Here is an 18,438-nt window from a genome sequence, read left to right on the forward strand (position 1 = left end):
TACCATCTCATAAAACTTTTAATAAAGAATTTTCTTCTAGCAAAGACCTTTTTGGCAATAGGCAGGCGGTCCTTATCTTGTCATAATAGTGGTAATATACGGGCGCGCCATCACTCCTTGCGTATGAGTTATATTAACGCAATTCCTTATCATTTCCACCGTTTTTCTTGTATGAAATAGTATTTCTCTGTATCTTTTTTTTATCAATGTGTCTTTCTTCATTCGAGATTTTTTTGTCGTCATCTTGATTTTTTTGGGAGATTCTTTATTAATGTAGGCGTGGTTTTCCTAACTGTAATTTCTTGAAATTGGTAAAAAAGCGGCCACATTTTGTTTAATAACTGCCGCAGTCAGAGGTATTTAATGGTTGCTCAAACTTTCCTTAGTAACGATTTTGTTCTGAAAACAGTTGCTACGGACCGGGTTAAGTAACCATTAAATGTCTCTGAGTACGACGCTAAGTCTGTCTATCGATCATTAACTTAGTACCTACTTATCATCAAGTTAAGATTCTCGATGATAAAATCCACGGCAAAAATATTTTAGTAAAAATCAGACATCAGTATCCTTCCTATAATTTATTTTATCAAATGAAATTAATCTGAATTTGACTTTATCATTCGTTTGAACCCTTATAATCCGTCGACTAATATCATGCGGCTCGGAACCCCCAAAAGGGGTTACCGACATTCCCGATATCCGCTGCGGTAATGTCACATAAATTACAAAATGTCGGTTGACTTTACATTTTGTAAATCTACTATTGTGTTTTAATTTAAATTTAAATCTTTACATTCGAATTGATATTTTGTACTTTATGTGAATATTTTATAAGACTGATAAGTTTTCTGAGGTGCCTAATGACCTAATTCCTAAAGACTAAATAATAATACCTAAGAATTGAAAACTTTTATTTCTTAAAGTGTCATGTTGACCAAGTTATCGGTACAAAAGTGTTTTTATTGATACAAAACTGTTATCATTCCGCATCTCGTCCAAATCTGTTCAGCTAAACCTAGGCTATTTTGTAACTTTCAATTCAAAAGATCGAAGTGAGCTCGATCGCATTCTCGCCTGTCGGTCGAGGACCGAAGTGAGTCCGGTCGAGATCATTCTCACAACCAAATGACACGGCGGACTGCGATCGAGTTTATGTCGATCTTTCGAATTGAAGGTTAGAGAATACCTACCCCAGCAGTAGATTCTATTCTTTTTTGAGTAAGCAAAATGATACAATGGCTTCTCCCGCCTTGGGCTAGGCGAGAGGTAGAGTCAACTCTTACTGACTAAAAAACCACCCAGTTCCTACTCCTGCTTTTCGAGCCGGAGCCCCAGTAACTCGGTAGGCAGTCCGCAGCTCCGGAGTAGTTTCTATTCTTGGAATTTTGATAGGTTCAGGTGTGAAGGTATGCATCATAATCGGCAGTCAATAACGGTTTCAGCGAACCACTTGAAGCTTCATCGACGCGTGGTGATAACACAGCACTTCACTTTACACAGCTATTATTGACAATTATATTATTAAGTATAATATTTATGATGTGTATAGACATTAGACAATTATAATCCTATTAGAAGTCATATTCCTGTACGAATATTTTGCTAAAATAATAATCATACTTTTTTTTAAATGTGTGTATTTTTAATTTATTAGAGTCATAAAATGTATTTTAATTAACTAAATTCGCTTAAATGAAAATTTTGGTCCTTTGGTCCGCCTACTATTTTTTGAAACGATGTTTTCTTTCTTTTACTTCTTCCAGTCAAAACGTATCTCATGTCAGCTCATCATCATCATCAGCCGAGAGACGTCCACTGCTGAACAAAGGCCTCCCCTTGGTCCTCCACGTAGAACGACAAGCCGCCACCTGCATCCACTGGCTCCCCGCCACTCTGACGATGTCGTCGGTCCACCTAGTGGGAGGTCTGCCCACGCTGCGTCTTCCGGTCCGCGGTCGCCACTCAGTCACCTTCCTGGCCCAGCGGCCATCAGTCCTCCGAGCGACGTGGCCTGCCCATTGCCACTTCAGCCTGCATATTTTGAGAGCTATGTCTGTAACTCTTGTTCTTTGGCGAATTTCCATATTTCGGATTTTGTCGCGCAAAGATACTCCGAGCATAGCTCTCTCCATCGCGCGCTGGGCGACTCTGAGCCTTTCTAAAAGGCCAGCAGTTAGGGACCATGTCTCGGTACCGTACGTCATCACTGGCAACACACACTGGTTGTACATCCTGGTCTTCAGACACTGCGGGATTTTTGACGAGAAGACTTCATGCAACTTCCCAAATGCTGCCCATCCGAGTTGGATTCTTCGAGCGACCTCTTTCTCGAAGTTGGACCTACCTAGCTGGATGATCTGACCCAGGTATGTGTAGTGGTCTACAACTTCGAGTATATCGTTCCCAACGACAACCGGTATAGGTGCAACATGGACATTTGACATGATTTTCGTCTTGTCCATGTTCATTTTAAGGCCCACCTGTTGGGAAACGGTATTGAGGTCGCTGAGCATGGTGTTCAGCTCTTCCAGCGACTCTGCCATTACGACTATGTCATCGGCGAAACGGAGATGAGTGATGTATTCGCCATTAATGTTGATGCCGCGTCCGCTCCAGTCCAAGAGCTTAAAAACGTCCTCCAGTGCGTTCGTGAACAGTTTCGGAGATATAACGTCTCCCTGTCTCACGCCCTTCCGCAACTGGATTGGCCTCGTAGTCTCTTCCTGGAGTCGGATGCGCATGGTGGCGTTGTTATACAAACACTTCAAAACCTCGATGTATCTATAGTCGATGTGGCACCGCTGGAGAGACTGCAGCACCGCCCAGGTTTCGATTGAATCGAAGGCTTTCTCATAGTCCACAAACGCCAAGCATAGTGGCAAGTTATACTCCTCGGTCTTCTGTATAATCTGCCGCAGCGTATGAATGTGGTCTATGGTACTGAAACCTTTTCGGAATCCGGCTTGTTCGGGAGGCTGGAAGTCATCAAGCCTGCGTTCGAGACGGTTCGTGATGACCCTCGAAAACAGCTTATACACATGGCTCAGAAGTGAGATAGGTCTGTAGTTCTTTAGCAGACAGTTGTCGCCTTTTTTAAAGAACAGAACCACCACACTCCGTTGCCATGCTACCGGCGTGGTTCCCTCGAGTATGACGGAATTGAATAGCTTCTGGAGGACTAAAAGTATCGGTTTTCCACCCGCTCGCAGAAGTTCCGACGTGATTCCGTCATCGCCCGGCGCCTTGTTGTTTTTAAGCTGTTTGAGAGCCATCCTAATCTCGTACAGGCTGATGTCTGGGATATCCTCAGTGTAGTGCCGCGTCAGTTTAGCTCTTGGGTCCCGAGCTGTACCGACGATGGGTTGCCGTGTTGAGGTGTATAACTGTCCGTAAAACCTCTCGAGCTCTCCGAGGATCTCGGACTTCGACGAGATGACGCTGCCATCCTCGGTCTTCAGCCTCGTCATTTGGCTTTGCCCAACAGACGAATTCTTTGCGAAGACTTTTGAGCCCTTGTTTCGCTCAATTAAGTCTCTGACTCTTGCGGCGTTATAGGCCCGCAGGTCACGTCGCATGTATTTCGAGATTCGTCTATTGAGCTTGCCGTATTCAGACATATCGTCTGAAGACTGCAGCCTCATCTCGCTACGATCCTTAAGAAGTTTTAAGGTTCCGTCGGAGAGCTTTTGGGGCCTGTTTCGGCGGGGGTCTTGAAGAAGTCTGACCCCACTGCTCGGACAGTTTCCACCAACCCATTATTTATCTCGTCCACGTTTCCACAATCAGCTAGACACTGGAAGCGATTTTGCAGTTGGAGTTGGAACTGCTCGGGGTTTTGGATCTGGGCACGTCCAGGGCGGAGCGTGGACTTCACCAGGCGTGACCGCTCTAGTTTTACATTGATGTTCAGTGTGCCCCTGACAATACGGTGATCGCTACCGGTTTTCACCTTCGCTATCACAGAGACATCACTGAATATACGTCTTTCGGTCGCCATGATGAAGTCGATCTCATTTTTGGTAGAACCATCAGGGCTTATCCATGTCCACTTCTTGGCCGGTCGCTTCTGGAAGAAGGAGTTCATCAAATAGAGTCTCTCCCTCTCCATAAAGTCGACCAGCCGCTGGCCCCGATGGTTTCGCTGCCCATATCCAAATGGCCCTATTCTCAACTCATCGCTATTCCGTGTGCCCACCTTTGCATTGAAATCCCCCATCACAACGGTGAAGTGTGTTTCGGAGGAGTGTATGGCTTTTGAAATTTCCTCATACAGAGCCTCTACTTCGTCGTCACAATGTGTCGAGGTCGGCGCATATACCTGTATGACCTTCAGCGAATACCGGTTAGATATTCTGAGTATAAGGTACGCTACCCTGTTCGACACACTGTCGACCTCACACACGTTGTTGACGAGAGACTTGCGGACGAGAAATCCGACACCACCCTGGGATTTACGGTCTCCTTCCCGGAAGAAGAGCAAGTTGCCGGAATCTAGGATTATCGTATCCTGACCCTCTCTTCGGATTTCAGATAGTCCCAAGATGTCCCACCGCATTTTGCTCAATTCTTCCTCCAGCTCGACAATCTTCTCATCAGTCCGCAGTGTGCGGATGTTGTGCGTTGCCAGGGCCAAAGTTCGTCGGGGGTGGTAGCGCTTTCTCTGCCGGGGATTCTTAGCACCCCCTGCTCCGCCGTTACCTGATCCGCTACCTAGATCAGGAATAGCGGAGCTGCCGGGGACTGGGGGCCGTGTAATTTTGTTGTCGCTCATAGTGAAAGGGGGGGGGGGTGGCCATAATCCCCACACTTGGCAGGCGGCTTGGGGATCGCAGTTAGGTCACCGATAGATTTTTAGAATGCTGCTGCCCATTCCTCAGTGGCTGGTCGCAGTTTTAGGACGTACCCGGGTCCGATATGTCAGCTAAACCAATGTAATCAAAATTATGATATAGAAAAGCTTAATAAACGCTTTGCCTATATTTAACATATTCCAATACTAACACTATCTATGGTTGTATCATAAACATCTTTTATTTACAGTTTACAAGCAAACACATAAAGTTTTATTCTAATAGAAGTGTCAAGAAACCTATTTACAATACAAAAGGGAGTGTATTTTATTGTTCAAGTATTTTGACATTTTGCACTCCTCCAAACTATTGAGGTAGGTCGTTATGACTTTCTAAGGCAAGCAAGGAATTATGAAAAGAGACAATATTGATTTACAAATATGTTTTTGATGAAACAATACTTCTATAGGGTAAGAGACAGAGTGATAAAGTAGAGTTAAAGTTGCTCATGGACACCTGCAATAGCAGAATAGTTACATGCTTTGCTGGCCTTTGAAAATAGTGTACCTTTTCTTAATGTTTGAAGGTCGTATCGGTCAATCAAACTTGTGTAAGTATTAGTTAATATGGACTCGTATATTATGACCAATATAAAGGTTTCATTTAGGTATATATAGGATAGATGATAAGTAGAGAAATTACGCAACCAATAAACAATAACATTAGTAGTTAAGTAAAAAAGTGTTTAAAGAAGTTTAAGATGAAATAAAATGACTTCTTGATGACATAAATAAGTTACTCATTCACCGTAGTACTTTAAGTTTAATTTTAAAACTTCCTTAGCTCTGTCTTGTATCACTTATATGATTAAAGTGTAAAGACGACATAATTCCAAACATAATTAAGTGTAAAAGCGACATAACATTCCGCCGTTTTAGGTTACTGGTACTCTTACGTAATTAGTGCTTTAGTGGTCTAAAAGCTGACCCGAATAAAGTTTCATTTAATTAAAAGCCTTGACGTGATCCACTTAGAGTATATTTAGCTTTGTACCTAGTTATTACTTTTTCTGTACAAAATATGACCGGTGACAAACATTAATTAGTAATGTATATACTTTTGTCGTTCTAATTAATTTTTCACGCGAAAAAATGCCGCTTCGCGTAAATTACGCCAGAATTACGGAAGAAATTCACACGCGGATTCCGTAAATCCATTTGAAAATCGTACGAGTATAAAATGCTTTTGCTTTTATACCGAAAAATTCCGAATCGATCGCAAATCGGATTAGCTAACCGCAATCGTGAATTGTTTATTTATTTTTCCGATAATGTTGATACGCGAACATTATCTTTGGCCTGCATCATTCTTTTATCATTTCGCGTAAAATGGGTGTTCTTTTAAAGGCCTTTTTACATCGTGATATCGTGTTACTAAATACTGTAATTTGGTTACTGAATAATGTCACAAAAGTTTCTTGTTTATGATTTACTACTGTTATTACTGCAATGCGTAATAAGAAAATAAAAATGTCCGTCAAACTATTAAATAATTGCCGTCGGCTATCAATCAGAAAAATGATTTCTATTCTTAGTAAAATAGAAATCAATTTTCTCAGCTGAAAACTTAATCTAATATGGCTTCCTATTTCCAACTGTCCGTCGGTTGACCTCTACAACCCGGAGCGTACACAATGACCTCCCGCCGGCAAACAGCTGGCAAACCATTTAACTGGTCCTAAGATGCTGTGTAAAACGAATCACCTGTTTAAACAAACAGTTTACGCAATATTGCAAATAGTCCAATAGTGAGTTTTGAAGTTATGCATATATGCAGTGACTAACATATGTCTGCATTCCAATTCATGATGTGATGTCGCCGACCAACCAAATCATCATCTGAATCATACTTCAAAGATATCTTCTTATCATCTTCAGCCGGCGTCTTGAGATCTTCACATTTATCCATGAAAAATTCGTTTTCAAACATAAAATGTTTGAGGAAAACTGTATCATTAGCTGAATGATTCTGCAACCAAACTAACTGAACAATCTCAGCGCCGTGTATTTTACCGCAATATACTTTTACTATTATTTGATAGATAAATAATTAGTTCGTGTCCAAGCATTCTAATAATCAATTCATCAGTAGTTTTACAACATTAATAAATTTGTTACGACCGGCTTTTCTTTCTTCGTTATAAATAAAGCCGGTTTGTTTAATGTTTGCCATTCAGGCTGAATACTTTCATAGACTTGGGCAGTCGACGAGTGAAAATAAAGTAAAAGTATTACGTAATATAAATATTGTCCTGCGGTATGTTTGCCGCAGTATTTTCATTTAATTATTTACTCACATTACCGATCCTAGCCGAAACTACGCCACCGGTGACGTAACGGGAGAACAGACCAAACCGGCGAACGCAACCATCATCTACATAATTGCCGCATTACATCACATTTCCCCAAATTTTACACTGACGTTACTTTTTTTACTTGTACACGCACCGAATTTTCACACGGAAACCAACAAAATTCCACATTGCTTACGTAAAATAATAAACATTCAGAAAACATCGGAACTATTATTTTTCATCGGAAAGAATCAATGGAGAAAGTGCGTGTTGTGATGCTAAAAAATAACGTTTCTAATTCCACAATAGACGCTCGCCGGCAAATTCAATTTTCTCCCAATTTGACAGCTGTCACGTTGACAGTTCCGACTTTTTCTGAATAAGGCAACAAACAGTTCTGCTTACCTTTAACAAGCCGCTGCAGAATAATCTCCTTGTGCTCGTGAGTGTGGGGCTCCCCGATCACCGCGAGCAAATAACATCCCGTAAGAGGGCTCGGTGGGGGCACGGAGGCAGATACCTCCGTCCCCAAAGACAAGGACCTGTCCTCGTCGTGGTCCATCGCCGACGGCGGCGCCGGCGCGACTGCCGACGGTTCGCCCAGGGCTAGCGTATGAATCGACCGCTCGGCACGAGAACTCCGATCGGAATGAATTCAAACGGCCTGTGAGGTAGACATTTGCGCGCGCAACGCTCCGGCATCGACCGCTGGATATGCGCGACACGCAGACGCGTCGGCGACTCGACTCAACCCCAAAACCGTCTTTTCATTCTAACTTAACATTTCTTTTATGCGAAAGATAGAGATGGAATATGTCGTAGGGCGTATACAGAAGCCGCTGTAGGTTTTTCAGCGCACACGTGATCTGCATTGCGTCTAAACAACCCGGCTAAATAACCTCGGACCGGTGGCTCAGCTGTTCGACAGAATGCCATGGTTGTTACAATCGATAATGATATAATCGGAATGACTTGACATTACAGCGGTTGGTCACTTTATTTTAAAGAAGGCTCTATTAATAGCCGGCGAGGGAGGCAGCGGGCAGCGAGGCCGGTCCTCGGAGACCCGGAGCAGGATGGCAGTACGTACAGGTCTGCAGTGACACGGCCCATTAGTTTCCCTGACGTTTATCACTCTCCTACAACCACCATATTAAGTGGACTAAGCAGGGCTATTCAATTTTTAACGCTTTTTGCGTTTCCCGCATTAGAGTTATTTGCTCGAGGGTCCTTATAAAAGGGAGATAATGTTTTAATCTTTCCTCCTTACCTTTTATTTCGCTCGAGTTATTTAGTTGAGCCTGGGATTAAAAAATGCCACCACGTTAGTAAAATGTGCACATTTTACATTTCGTCACATTTACACCAGAGCAATTTATTTAACTGGTAGGTTCGAGTTTTACATTTTTATTGAGCTGTAATTAGTACGAATTAATTTATCACTCGTATTTGTAAATAAATAATTGTTATTATAGATAGCGGAATGCATTGGTCCTCTGACAGTAATTAATATTCGAGCTCAATAATAATGTAATTTGCAATTTCAATGATTATAACATCAATAAGCGTATCCGATTATTTATCGTGTATTCGAAAAATTAACATTTTACATCTGGCAATCATTTTTAGTGTATCATAGTGAAAACTCTAAAATCTATGTGAAAAGTGTAGATAGTTTCGATAAATTGAAAAAATAAAACGCTGTTTTTCGATTGGCCCTTCGATACGTACTTGTATCGGTCGTTTAATTTGTATGTAAAATGTTTTATAATTCAAATATTCTAAGCTTTCCGAATATGACCGTTGTTAGCATATTAGATTGTATTTTTTTTTGAGTCCTTACATTTCTCAATTGTGTTTGTGTCCTTATCGTTGTTAATCGTTTAACCATTTTTTTGTGTATACCATTCTGAATAATTATATGCTTTAGAATAATATAATTGAAAGATGATTGTTTCGTACATTTATTGACAAAACTCTACACTTGTTAGTTTAGTTAACAAAGTATTTTTTTAAGCTAGCCCAAATTAGCTGACTTTATTGCATATTCAATTATTTTCGATATTTGCATAATTTATTACATGAAGAAAAAGAATGGTCTTTCTTAATTATTATGTGTGAAACGATTATGGTTTGTAATTTGCAAAAACTCGTTCATTGAGGAAATTCGCCGCTACATCAATAAATGTCAGAATAATTTAGAAGATTCCACATAAATTATCTCGGCACATGCTTTCACTATCGACGCCTGTGCATTGTATCATCAGTAATATTGTTCCGACTGCTCCACTTGCCTACATACGGAGAAAATTCTCTGTTGCTAATCAGTATCGTTATCTATGTACAGTTTTGTTCGAGAAAAATGTTATAATTAATGCTGTTCATTATAATTTGTTCATTATAAGTCTAGCATCACCTGCCTTACTCTTAACGTGGGTATCGTATGTCATACTATAGTCGTTAGTCGTCCATGGGACAGGTTACAGGGCTCTATATTTTTTATGGTACAGGACGCCAAATGAGCAGACGGATCATCTGATTTTTAGCAATCGGTGTCACCCATGGGCACCTACAACACCAAAGGAGTTACAAATACGTTATCGACTATTTGGGGTCACAGTATTGTAGATGTTATGATAGTGATAAGCTAGAATGATAAAGTTGCCTTCTTATACTGCGATCATCAATTCGCCTGCAAAGCTTGGTGGTTGTGATAAACCCTCCTATATTCCAGCAGTATACTGACAAGGACTGTTGATGATGGTCCTTAGGTACGCAAGCACAGGTTAATAATATATCTCCTGTCTAAATATTCCTAGTGTGGCCTATATGGCCTAAATAGCCTAATACCGTATCACATCCATAATGATTAGTCAGTGTCGTCCTAATATCGCTGTGATTATGGTTAGCTCGGTAGTCCCACGTCCAACTGTGGTCGTTTACGAGCTTCCCTGATTAATGATACGATCTGGAAATGTCATACTAAATTCTGTCAGCGAAATATCTTATTTTTTGTGGAGGAAAATAGATTGTGGAAAAGTATTTTGTTGGTTAATTTTCAACGATTCTGAGATTGTTATGTTTATTTGTTTATTTAGCTTTTTGGTGTACTTTTATTACCTGTTATAAGCTGGTGAACGAGCAAATGGATCACCTGAAACACCAGGGGCGTTACATGTACGTTATCGGCCTTTTAGGGCTTTAATGTTTTGGGGAATCGGGGATTGGGAAGATTATGGTTAAATGGGCCTCCGATAACCTCACTCATACAGTGAAATACAACGCAAGCGCTGTTTTACGTCAGTTTTCTGTGAGACCGTAGTATTACTCCGGTCGAGCTGGCCCATGCGTGCCGAAGAATGGCTCTTCCACACAGTGCGATTAACTTATTATTACTTACTAATTCTTTTAATTATTACGTAGATGATAAATGATGAGAATTTTCCAAGATTAAGGAGTATGGAATCGCACCGGTTTTTAGCATATAATCGTCCTCACTCCTATTTATTTAAAAATATGTATTTTAAAATACATAAGTGATTACCAATACTAAGCAGACAAATCCACTTTTAGTAAGTGGTTAAACTATCTAAATTATAAAAACATAGGTACTAAGGCGGTCTTAGACTAGGCAATTTCACTTAGATAGCCAAATTATAATCTAATTACTTAGCTAAGTGCTGGGGAACTGTTTTATATAACCAAGTTCTTTAAGTACTAGTACCTAATAGTTAATCAAGTATCATTATTGGAAGAGTTTTCACTACTAAGTAATTACTTTAGAAGTAAAATTTACCAACTATTATAATTGCTTATTTATTTAGTACTTTATAAATCTTCTGCTAACTTTTGGAGCATAATTATTACAGGCTTTTACAACGAATGAAAATCAGCACACGTATAACTGTGTTACAAAAATAAATTCTGTGTAAACTCAAAATATGCCTCTTATTCTTTGAAAATATTGACATCTACTATCTAACTATATAGGTAGTAACTTTTAGTATGTGGCGACATGGCAGATGACAGAAGTCGCACATAGACGATCGACGATCAAATCAACGGATTACGTCATAAAATCCTACATCACACATATGAAGTTTACATACGAATAAACATGGATAGAAAATCCCAACAAAGAACAGTTGGGCAGAAAGCCCGCCGTGCGTGATCACCTCGCCTGGTCGGAAGATTCTCCTTCTTAGGTAACTTTACTCCCTGTCCCCTAAAAGTACTACGGCATTTACTAATTATGTAATTAATTGTATTGTATTAAGGGCCAATCACTCATTGCTACTATACCAAGCACTAGCAATATCCTCTAGAAATTATTCATACGAAATTAAAAAACATCCTTTCCCAAAAACCCATCCGTTACACTACACCAGTATTATAAACAAAAAAGCTAAGAAAAAATCCAATGAACTCATTTCGGAAAGAGGTCGTCCATCTTTATTTACTTACCCTTTCAGCAAAGAACGTACTTAAACTTGAGAAACATGTATTAAGCCCGTAAAAAGACAACATACCAACGTACTAACATACTATACATATATATATATACTAAGGGTACGTTCGGACGCACAAAGCTAACGGGACCCGCATACTAATGTGAGCAGCAAGTCAATGTATACCTTTTGGTCAAACTTCGATTTTCAACTTTATTGTTTTTGTATATAAAGTCGAATATACAATGAAAAAATAATGGATGTTGTAGGTTGATCTGCTGTTTAGCATGAAAAGTGATCACAAGGGATGTAAACATTAGAGATTATTTTGAATACTAATTTTGAAGCCTATCGTTACAATGTAATCTTGGGATTTGATTAAATAAATGTAGATTTTTAGGTTATTGAGTTTATTTTTTCAGCAATTAATTAATTTTGCAGTCTTCGTAGTAATTATGTGTTCTTCTTGAACCACGCCAATTAATAATTGTGTGGTCCTTCGTATCTGGTCCTTTGGTACTGCAAAATTCAGTGAAGTATTTTTTACAGACTGAAAGATGAATCGGTCTGCTATGCTAATGTTGAGATAAGGGCTCCGATATTGACCTATTTTATTAAATGTTCATTAGTAAAAAACGATCTTGTATATATTTTTAAACGTTACCACCTACAGACTACCTATTTACTGTTATGTCGCAAATGTACTAACTTCAGATAGATAAATATAAACCACAAATCTTCCAAATAGTTGTTTCAAGGAGAAACGGAGTCTGCGACACATTACTTAGTGGTAGGTCACCAAGCCATTAGTTTATAGACTAAAAGGACCAATTTATAAAAAAAGACCAAAAAAAACCATTTAATATGAAACCATTGACCTTCTAATTGTGGTGCCAATAATTTGGGACATTACACACACTTATCTGCTATCAGTGGTGTAATTCGCAAATGCATCATCAAGTGTAGTGATAAGGCGGTGATAATCTACATAATAAGTTACGATGACGTAATATACACGCCTGTGTTGACACATAATGTATGGTGTATTATGTATACAAACATACATAGGGTTTTCTATAATATATGGAACGCTTAGTGACTAGAGTTAGTATTAAGCTTCACAAACTGATGGATGATTTTGGTTTCTATTTTACAAAAATTCAAAAAGAGAGTGCACCTACATTTCTAAAATTATCATCATAGTAGCCGCAATTGCCACAAGATAAAGAGTGGGAGAGCCATGCTTCGACATTAATGGGCCAGCTCGACCGGAGTGATACCACGGCCTCACAGAAAACCGACGTTAAACAACACTTGCGTTGTATTCTGTTGTGTTAGTGTGTCAATTACTTCCCTTCCCAATCTCCGATTCCCCAACAACCCCTAAATTCCTAATCTTCAAAAATACGGCAACGCACTTGTATCGCCTCTAGTGTTTTGGGTGTCCTTGGGCGGCGGGAAGGAATAGTTTAAGTAATCATTAAATTCTCTGAATACGGTAGTAAGTTGCCAAAAATATGAGTGAGTATATCACACACGAGTTATATGTCCAACAATAAACAGTATTGTTGATAATGATGACGACACGAGGATTCTGGTTTAATTCCCGGGTTAGACAAATTGAAGTCTGGAATTGGACTTGTTCCTATTAATAATCACGTCTTGCCTTTTGGTCCTTCGAGACGACAGAAATGGAGTTACTTCAGTATTATTACAGTGATGTCAGCACATTTGTGTTAGTGCTACCGCTCAGGTAAACAAGTTAGACTATTAAGTTAATTAAGTCACATTCCACACATTATCCTTAAACCAAGAGGATATTCCAGAAGTAGGTATTGAATTATTACCTAGTACTCGAGTCTTAGAAAAATATGCGCTGTTTAGTGAATAAGTTGTAGGAATTTGATGATACTATTATGCTGCTACTGCTCGGCGCACGTATTCCATGTTTGTCATTGGGTTTACCAAATACTCAGTAGGTACTGACAGGGATTTTTTTCCAGATTGACTTGATTGATGCACTGGCAGGACGAATGAATAATATGACGTGGCAATGATGATTGCAATACGTGTCGTCGACGGCTTCCAAGAGATAAACCACTTCATTACCAAAAGTCCTGACTCCACTACCTAAAAATTCTTGCAAATTGAAAAACCCAAATCTCTTCCTCTCAAGATTCAAATTCAAAGATTCTTTCTTCCCAACCCAAGAATCGAACTCAAAACAAAACTAAGTAGTCGCATCATTTCATTTTTTCATTTTTCATTTCATTCATTCATTCATTTCATTCACCGTCTGTCATTGGTGTCTCAAAATAATCTTAAAAAGTACATACAACTCGGAAAAAGTCACATTAGCACTTGCCATTGGTAGATTTTAAACCCGGACTCTCATGCATGAGAAGCGGGTGTCTTAAACCTCCGGGCCACCACGACTATGTCAACATCATGGCAGGCTTGATCGCCTGTAAGTGAATTTATAAACTCCTAACAAAAACACCCACCATCCTGATGACAAGTCCGTTCTCCTGCCAATTCTCCTTTGTTGGGCTATTTATTGGACGTTGGTTTACTTATCTGTACATAACTGGCTGGTCCAGGATTACTGGCTGAATGCCAGTTCATCTGTTATGCTGACCTATAAACTGAACGCCATTTTGTATATCTCAGCTCGAAGTTCGATGACTTTTCAGCTCCATTTGAAGAGTGCTTAGCGTGTATTTGTGTCAGGTAAGTTGGTAAGTATGGGTGTTATTTTTTATGTCGATGGTTGTTTGTATGATGTAGGCGTGCTTTGGGCTTCAATAATGGCAAAAGTTTGAAATGTCTATTAACATAATACATAACATAACTCCTTTTATATCGAGGAATATTGCAGGTAGGTGTGCACATCTAATCTACGATGCGATACCCAGTTTTCACCAGTTATGGTAAGAGTCGCATATCATAGGAAGTAAGCCTATTGGCTTACACCCGATACAATTCTGGGCTAGTTGTCATTGCAGTGATGCGGGGCAAGAGGGACTGGGATGCCGTCTCTTCCTTCAGCGAAGCAGTTATGCTAGCCAAGCTATGCTAGATTATTTGTCTTCCCTAAAAAAACCCGGTACAATTCTAGTACTATTACTAAGTTGACATCAATGTGCCTAATAATGCTTCTACATTCAGTACTATTCCAGACCCAGTGCTATTACTGAATTAAAAGTGCTGAATAATACTACGCCCGACCTGGCATTTGAACACAAGACTCCTAACTTGACAGTCATTCTTTACACTACGTTATTTACTGTAACATACAAAAAAAATAAACATCTAGAGTGGCTTTATACACCAGAGTCTAACCCATTATGTTACACAATAGGCTCACCCCCTATTACATGGGACTAATAACACAAATGGTGAAATGTTGGTGTATATTGTATAGCAGCATTGCGTGCCGTAATGTGCACCTCTGCCTACCTATTCGGGAATAAAAGGCGTGACGTTGCATATAAGTAAACAAAACACGGACTACGGACAAACCGCTATGAATAACTAAGCAAGTATTCATTACTAAATACATCAATAAATAATATAATATAGAGATCAGACGCAACTGGCTAATAAGTCGATCGGACCGTATATAAGCTGCGATAGGCGATTATAGGATTAATATTCTGCAAGTACAAAATAAGTAGCGTTGGTAGCGTCTAATAAAGTTATTATCTATTCTGTTAACGCCTAATAGGTGTTCAAAGTGAGACAGGAGTCAAGAAATTCGTAGTAGATGACGTGATATTTATAAACTAGTCTAAACATTAATGATAAATCTCATGACACACATTGACAGCTTTTCTAACTGCCTAAGACTGTGTAATGATTGACGGACATGAATAATATTAGACCCACTAACTATGAAAACATAAGTCTAAGTGTGGGAGAGCCATGCTTCGGTACGAATGGGCCGGCTCGACCGGAGTGATACCACGGCCTCACAGAAAATTGACGTGAAACAACGCTTGCGTCGTGTTTCGTTGTTTGGCTGAGGTTACCGAAGGTCCAACAACCCTTAAATTCTTAAACCCCAAAAAGCCGGCAACGCACTTGTAACGCTTCTGGTGTTTCGGGTGTCCATAGGCGGCGGCGATTGCTTACCAACAGGTGATCCGTCTACAAAAAGTACATTCCTGTTACAATATCATCAGAATCTACTTTCTTCTGGTTTCTTCAACACATTCTTATTCTTATTTAAATTACTGTTTACATCTAAACCATAAAACCAATCCTAGTAAACTAAAAACAACACAATAACAAAATACTTTTCACTTACAACTAACTTTAATATCACTTATCCTAACAAAAAGGGAGTAAACAGGAGTATAAGTCCTTGGCAGTCTCTGATGTAACAAAAAGTGGTCGGTCATCACACTAGAGGGCGTCACTCGAAGACCAAGGTTCACGCCTGTAATCCTGTCTGTGACACGTCGGCAAAAAGTATCCGCCAGCCAAACTATTAAGGTCAACCAACACTTGATATGGACGTACTATGTGTCTGTTTATCGTTAGAAATAGAGTCGAGATTGGTGCGAGAAAATATCGACTTTTAATCATTAACATTTATATTTTTTTGTGATTGTGTGTGATAAAACAACAAACAATATTACCATTCCATTTTATCTAAAACATACGACTACGAGAATGCTTTACGTTTAACGAGATCATTCAACGTTGGTTCATTCTCGCCGGTCAATTAGAGCGCCGAACAAGCTCTCGTTTCGTTTTCGTTCAATGTAAAGCAAACTCGTACTAAGGGTACTGAACTTCACTAAAACTATTTTTTGTGTTTTTCGAACAACCTCGAGTATCAATGTCGTAATAATATGACCAATTTACCCAATACAGACTATTTCGGGGCACCGTCTAATTAAATCTATATCAATCGACCTATCTACGAGTTTAGCACTAATAGTATGACATAGTCACAGACAATATCAGGTCAGAGACAAAATTGATGTATCACGAGTGTGATGGCGGGAAAAAAGGTAATGCATTTGTCGACTCTTCCCGCTGGTGTCATAAGAGCCGACTAAGCCTTGCATAGCGCATATAGGCAGTAACACTCTTTGTCAAACCCGTACTTTTAAACCGGGATCTCCAATCCAGTTGCTCGTGTGGAGATTATCGCTTTTGTAGAGGGCCATAGTCTAGCCATAAATGATAACAGCCCGTAAATGATTAAGTCTTTGACTGCCAATAGAAAACTGTTGAAGGCAAATCATCCGCTAACGTTGGTCACCGGTGACCACCACGGTGTTCGAAGTGTTAATGATGTCCCAATATAGACTATTTCGGGCACCATCTAATTGGATATATCAATCGACCTATTTGCGAGTTTAGCACTAATAGTAGGACATAGAACCAGACAACATCAGGTCAGAGACAAAACTGATGTATCGCGGGTGTGATGGCGGCAAAAATTTATAGGTAATGCATTTGTCAAGTCTCCCCGCAGGCGTCATAAGAGCCGACCAAGCGTTGCATAGCGCATGTACGTAACAGCGCTCTCTATCAAACCCGTAATTTTAAACCACTATGTCCAATCCAGTATGGAGACTACTTATGGCAGATCCTTTTTTTGTTATGCCGTAGTCTAGCAGTGAAGCCTGTTAATGATTAAATACCACCCAACACAGACTATTTCGGGGCACCATCTATATCATCTAATTGAATCTATATCAATCGACCTATTTGCGAGTTTAGCACTAATAGTAGGACATAGGCACAGACAATACCAGGTCAGGAGCTCGCACAGAAATGGCGTGTCGCAAGTAACAGTACGTTGACTCCCAACCACTAATGCTTACACAAATAACCAAACACTACCATTTAATTGGAATTATGACTATTACTGTATTTTCATAGCTACAGTATTTATTTTATTCCGATATCGTTTTGATAGAAAGTAATTGTACCTAATATTCCTTCCTTACGACTAGTTTACATGAAAATTGTTTTGAAGAGTACATAGATACTGATTGGGATTAAAGAGCAGGTACCTACACATAAAGAGGATTAATTTAGAGACTGACTCGTTGGTCGAGAGGTTTTCGATTTTCGAAATTTTCTCAGTAAGGGTCAGTTCATATCTGACGGAACATGCCTCACGTATTATCGGCCGCACAACAGATAAATGTATAGAAAAACACCTGATCGTTCACACTCAACCGATGATACCCTAATGCAACTGATGATAAGCACGACGTATTTTGCATCAGATATGAACTGACCCTAAGAGTACTGAGTCCGGAATAGAGTCCAGTATACGGCAATAGAAAATTCGACCTTTATTACATGGGATTCATAACATTTTTCTTTTGTATAACACGGTAAACGAGCAGACTTATCACCTGATAGTAAGCAATCGCCGCCGCCCATGGACATCTGTAACACACAAGTGCGTTTGTCGGCCTTTTGGCGTTTAGGAATTTGAGGTTGTTAGGGATTCGGGGATTAGGAAGATCGAGAACACATAACTGGTGAAGTGGAAAAGATCGGTAATAAAAAGATATTATGTTATATACCCATCTTATATGATGTAGAGAGTAAATAAGCTTCTCGTATACATTTTCCGATGATATAGTTGCATTTCACTATGCAAATTTGAAGTAAAACAAACAAAGTGCGCGATACAGCTGACAATTTGTAGTCTGTAATAATATTCATTGAGTTCGGCTCGGTTCACCGAACTATGCAGCAAGGCTTTGTATTACAACTATATTTATGTGTCACGTAAGTAAATTGGAATGTTTTCAGCCAGTGTTTTGGATTATAAAATGTAGCTTTCTATTATTGATTTTTTTAAGTTGCC

At 39.5% G+C, this 18,438-nt stretch overlaps 1 protein-coding gene across 1 annotated transcript in view; it reads right to left on the reverse strand.

Moving 5' to 3' along the window:
• The window catches only part of LOC118274312 (microtubule-associated protein futsch), a 198,234-nt gene extending 190,432 nt beyond the window's left edge, over positions 1-7,802 (reverse strand). The window contains 1 exon segment of the mRNA XM_050707568.1: positions 7,549-7,802. Coding sequence (XP_050563525.1) covers positions 7,549-7,705 — 157 coding nt within the window. The 5' untranslated portion in view covers positions 7,706-7,802.
• Positions 7,803-18,438: the final 10,636 nt, after the last annotated feature.

This window comes from Spodoptera frugiperda, chromosome 3 (genome assembly GCF_023101765.2).
Source record: "Spodoptera frugiperda isolate SF20-4 chromosome 3, AGI-APGP_CSIRO_Sfru_2.0, whole genome shotgun sequence".
In the NCBI taxonomy this organism is placed as follows: domain Eukaryota; kingdom Metazoa; phylum Arthropoda; class Insecta; order Lepidoptera; family Noctuidae; genus Spodoptera; species Spodoptera frugiperda.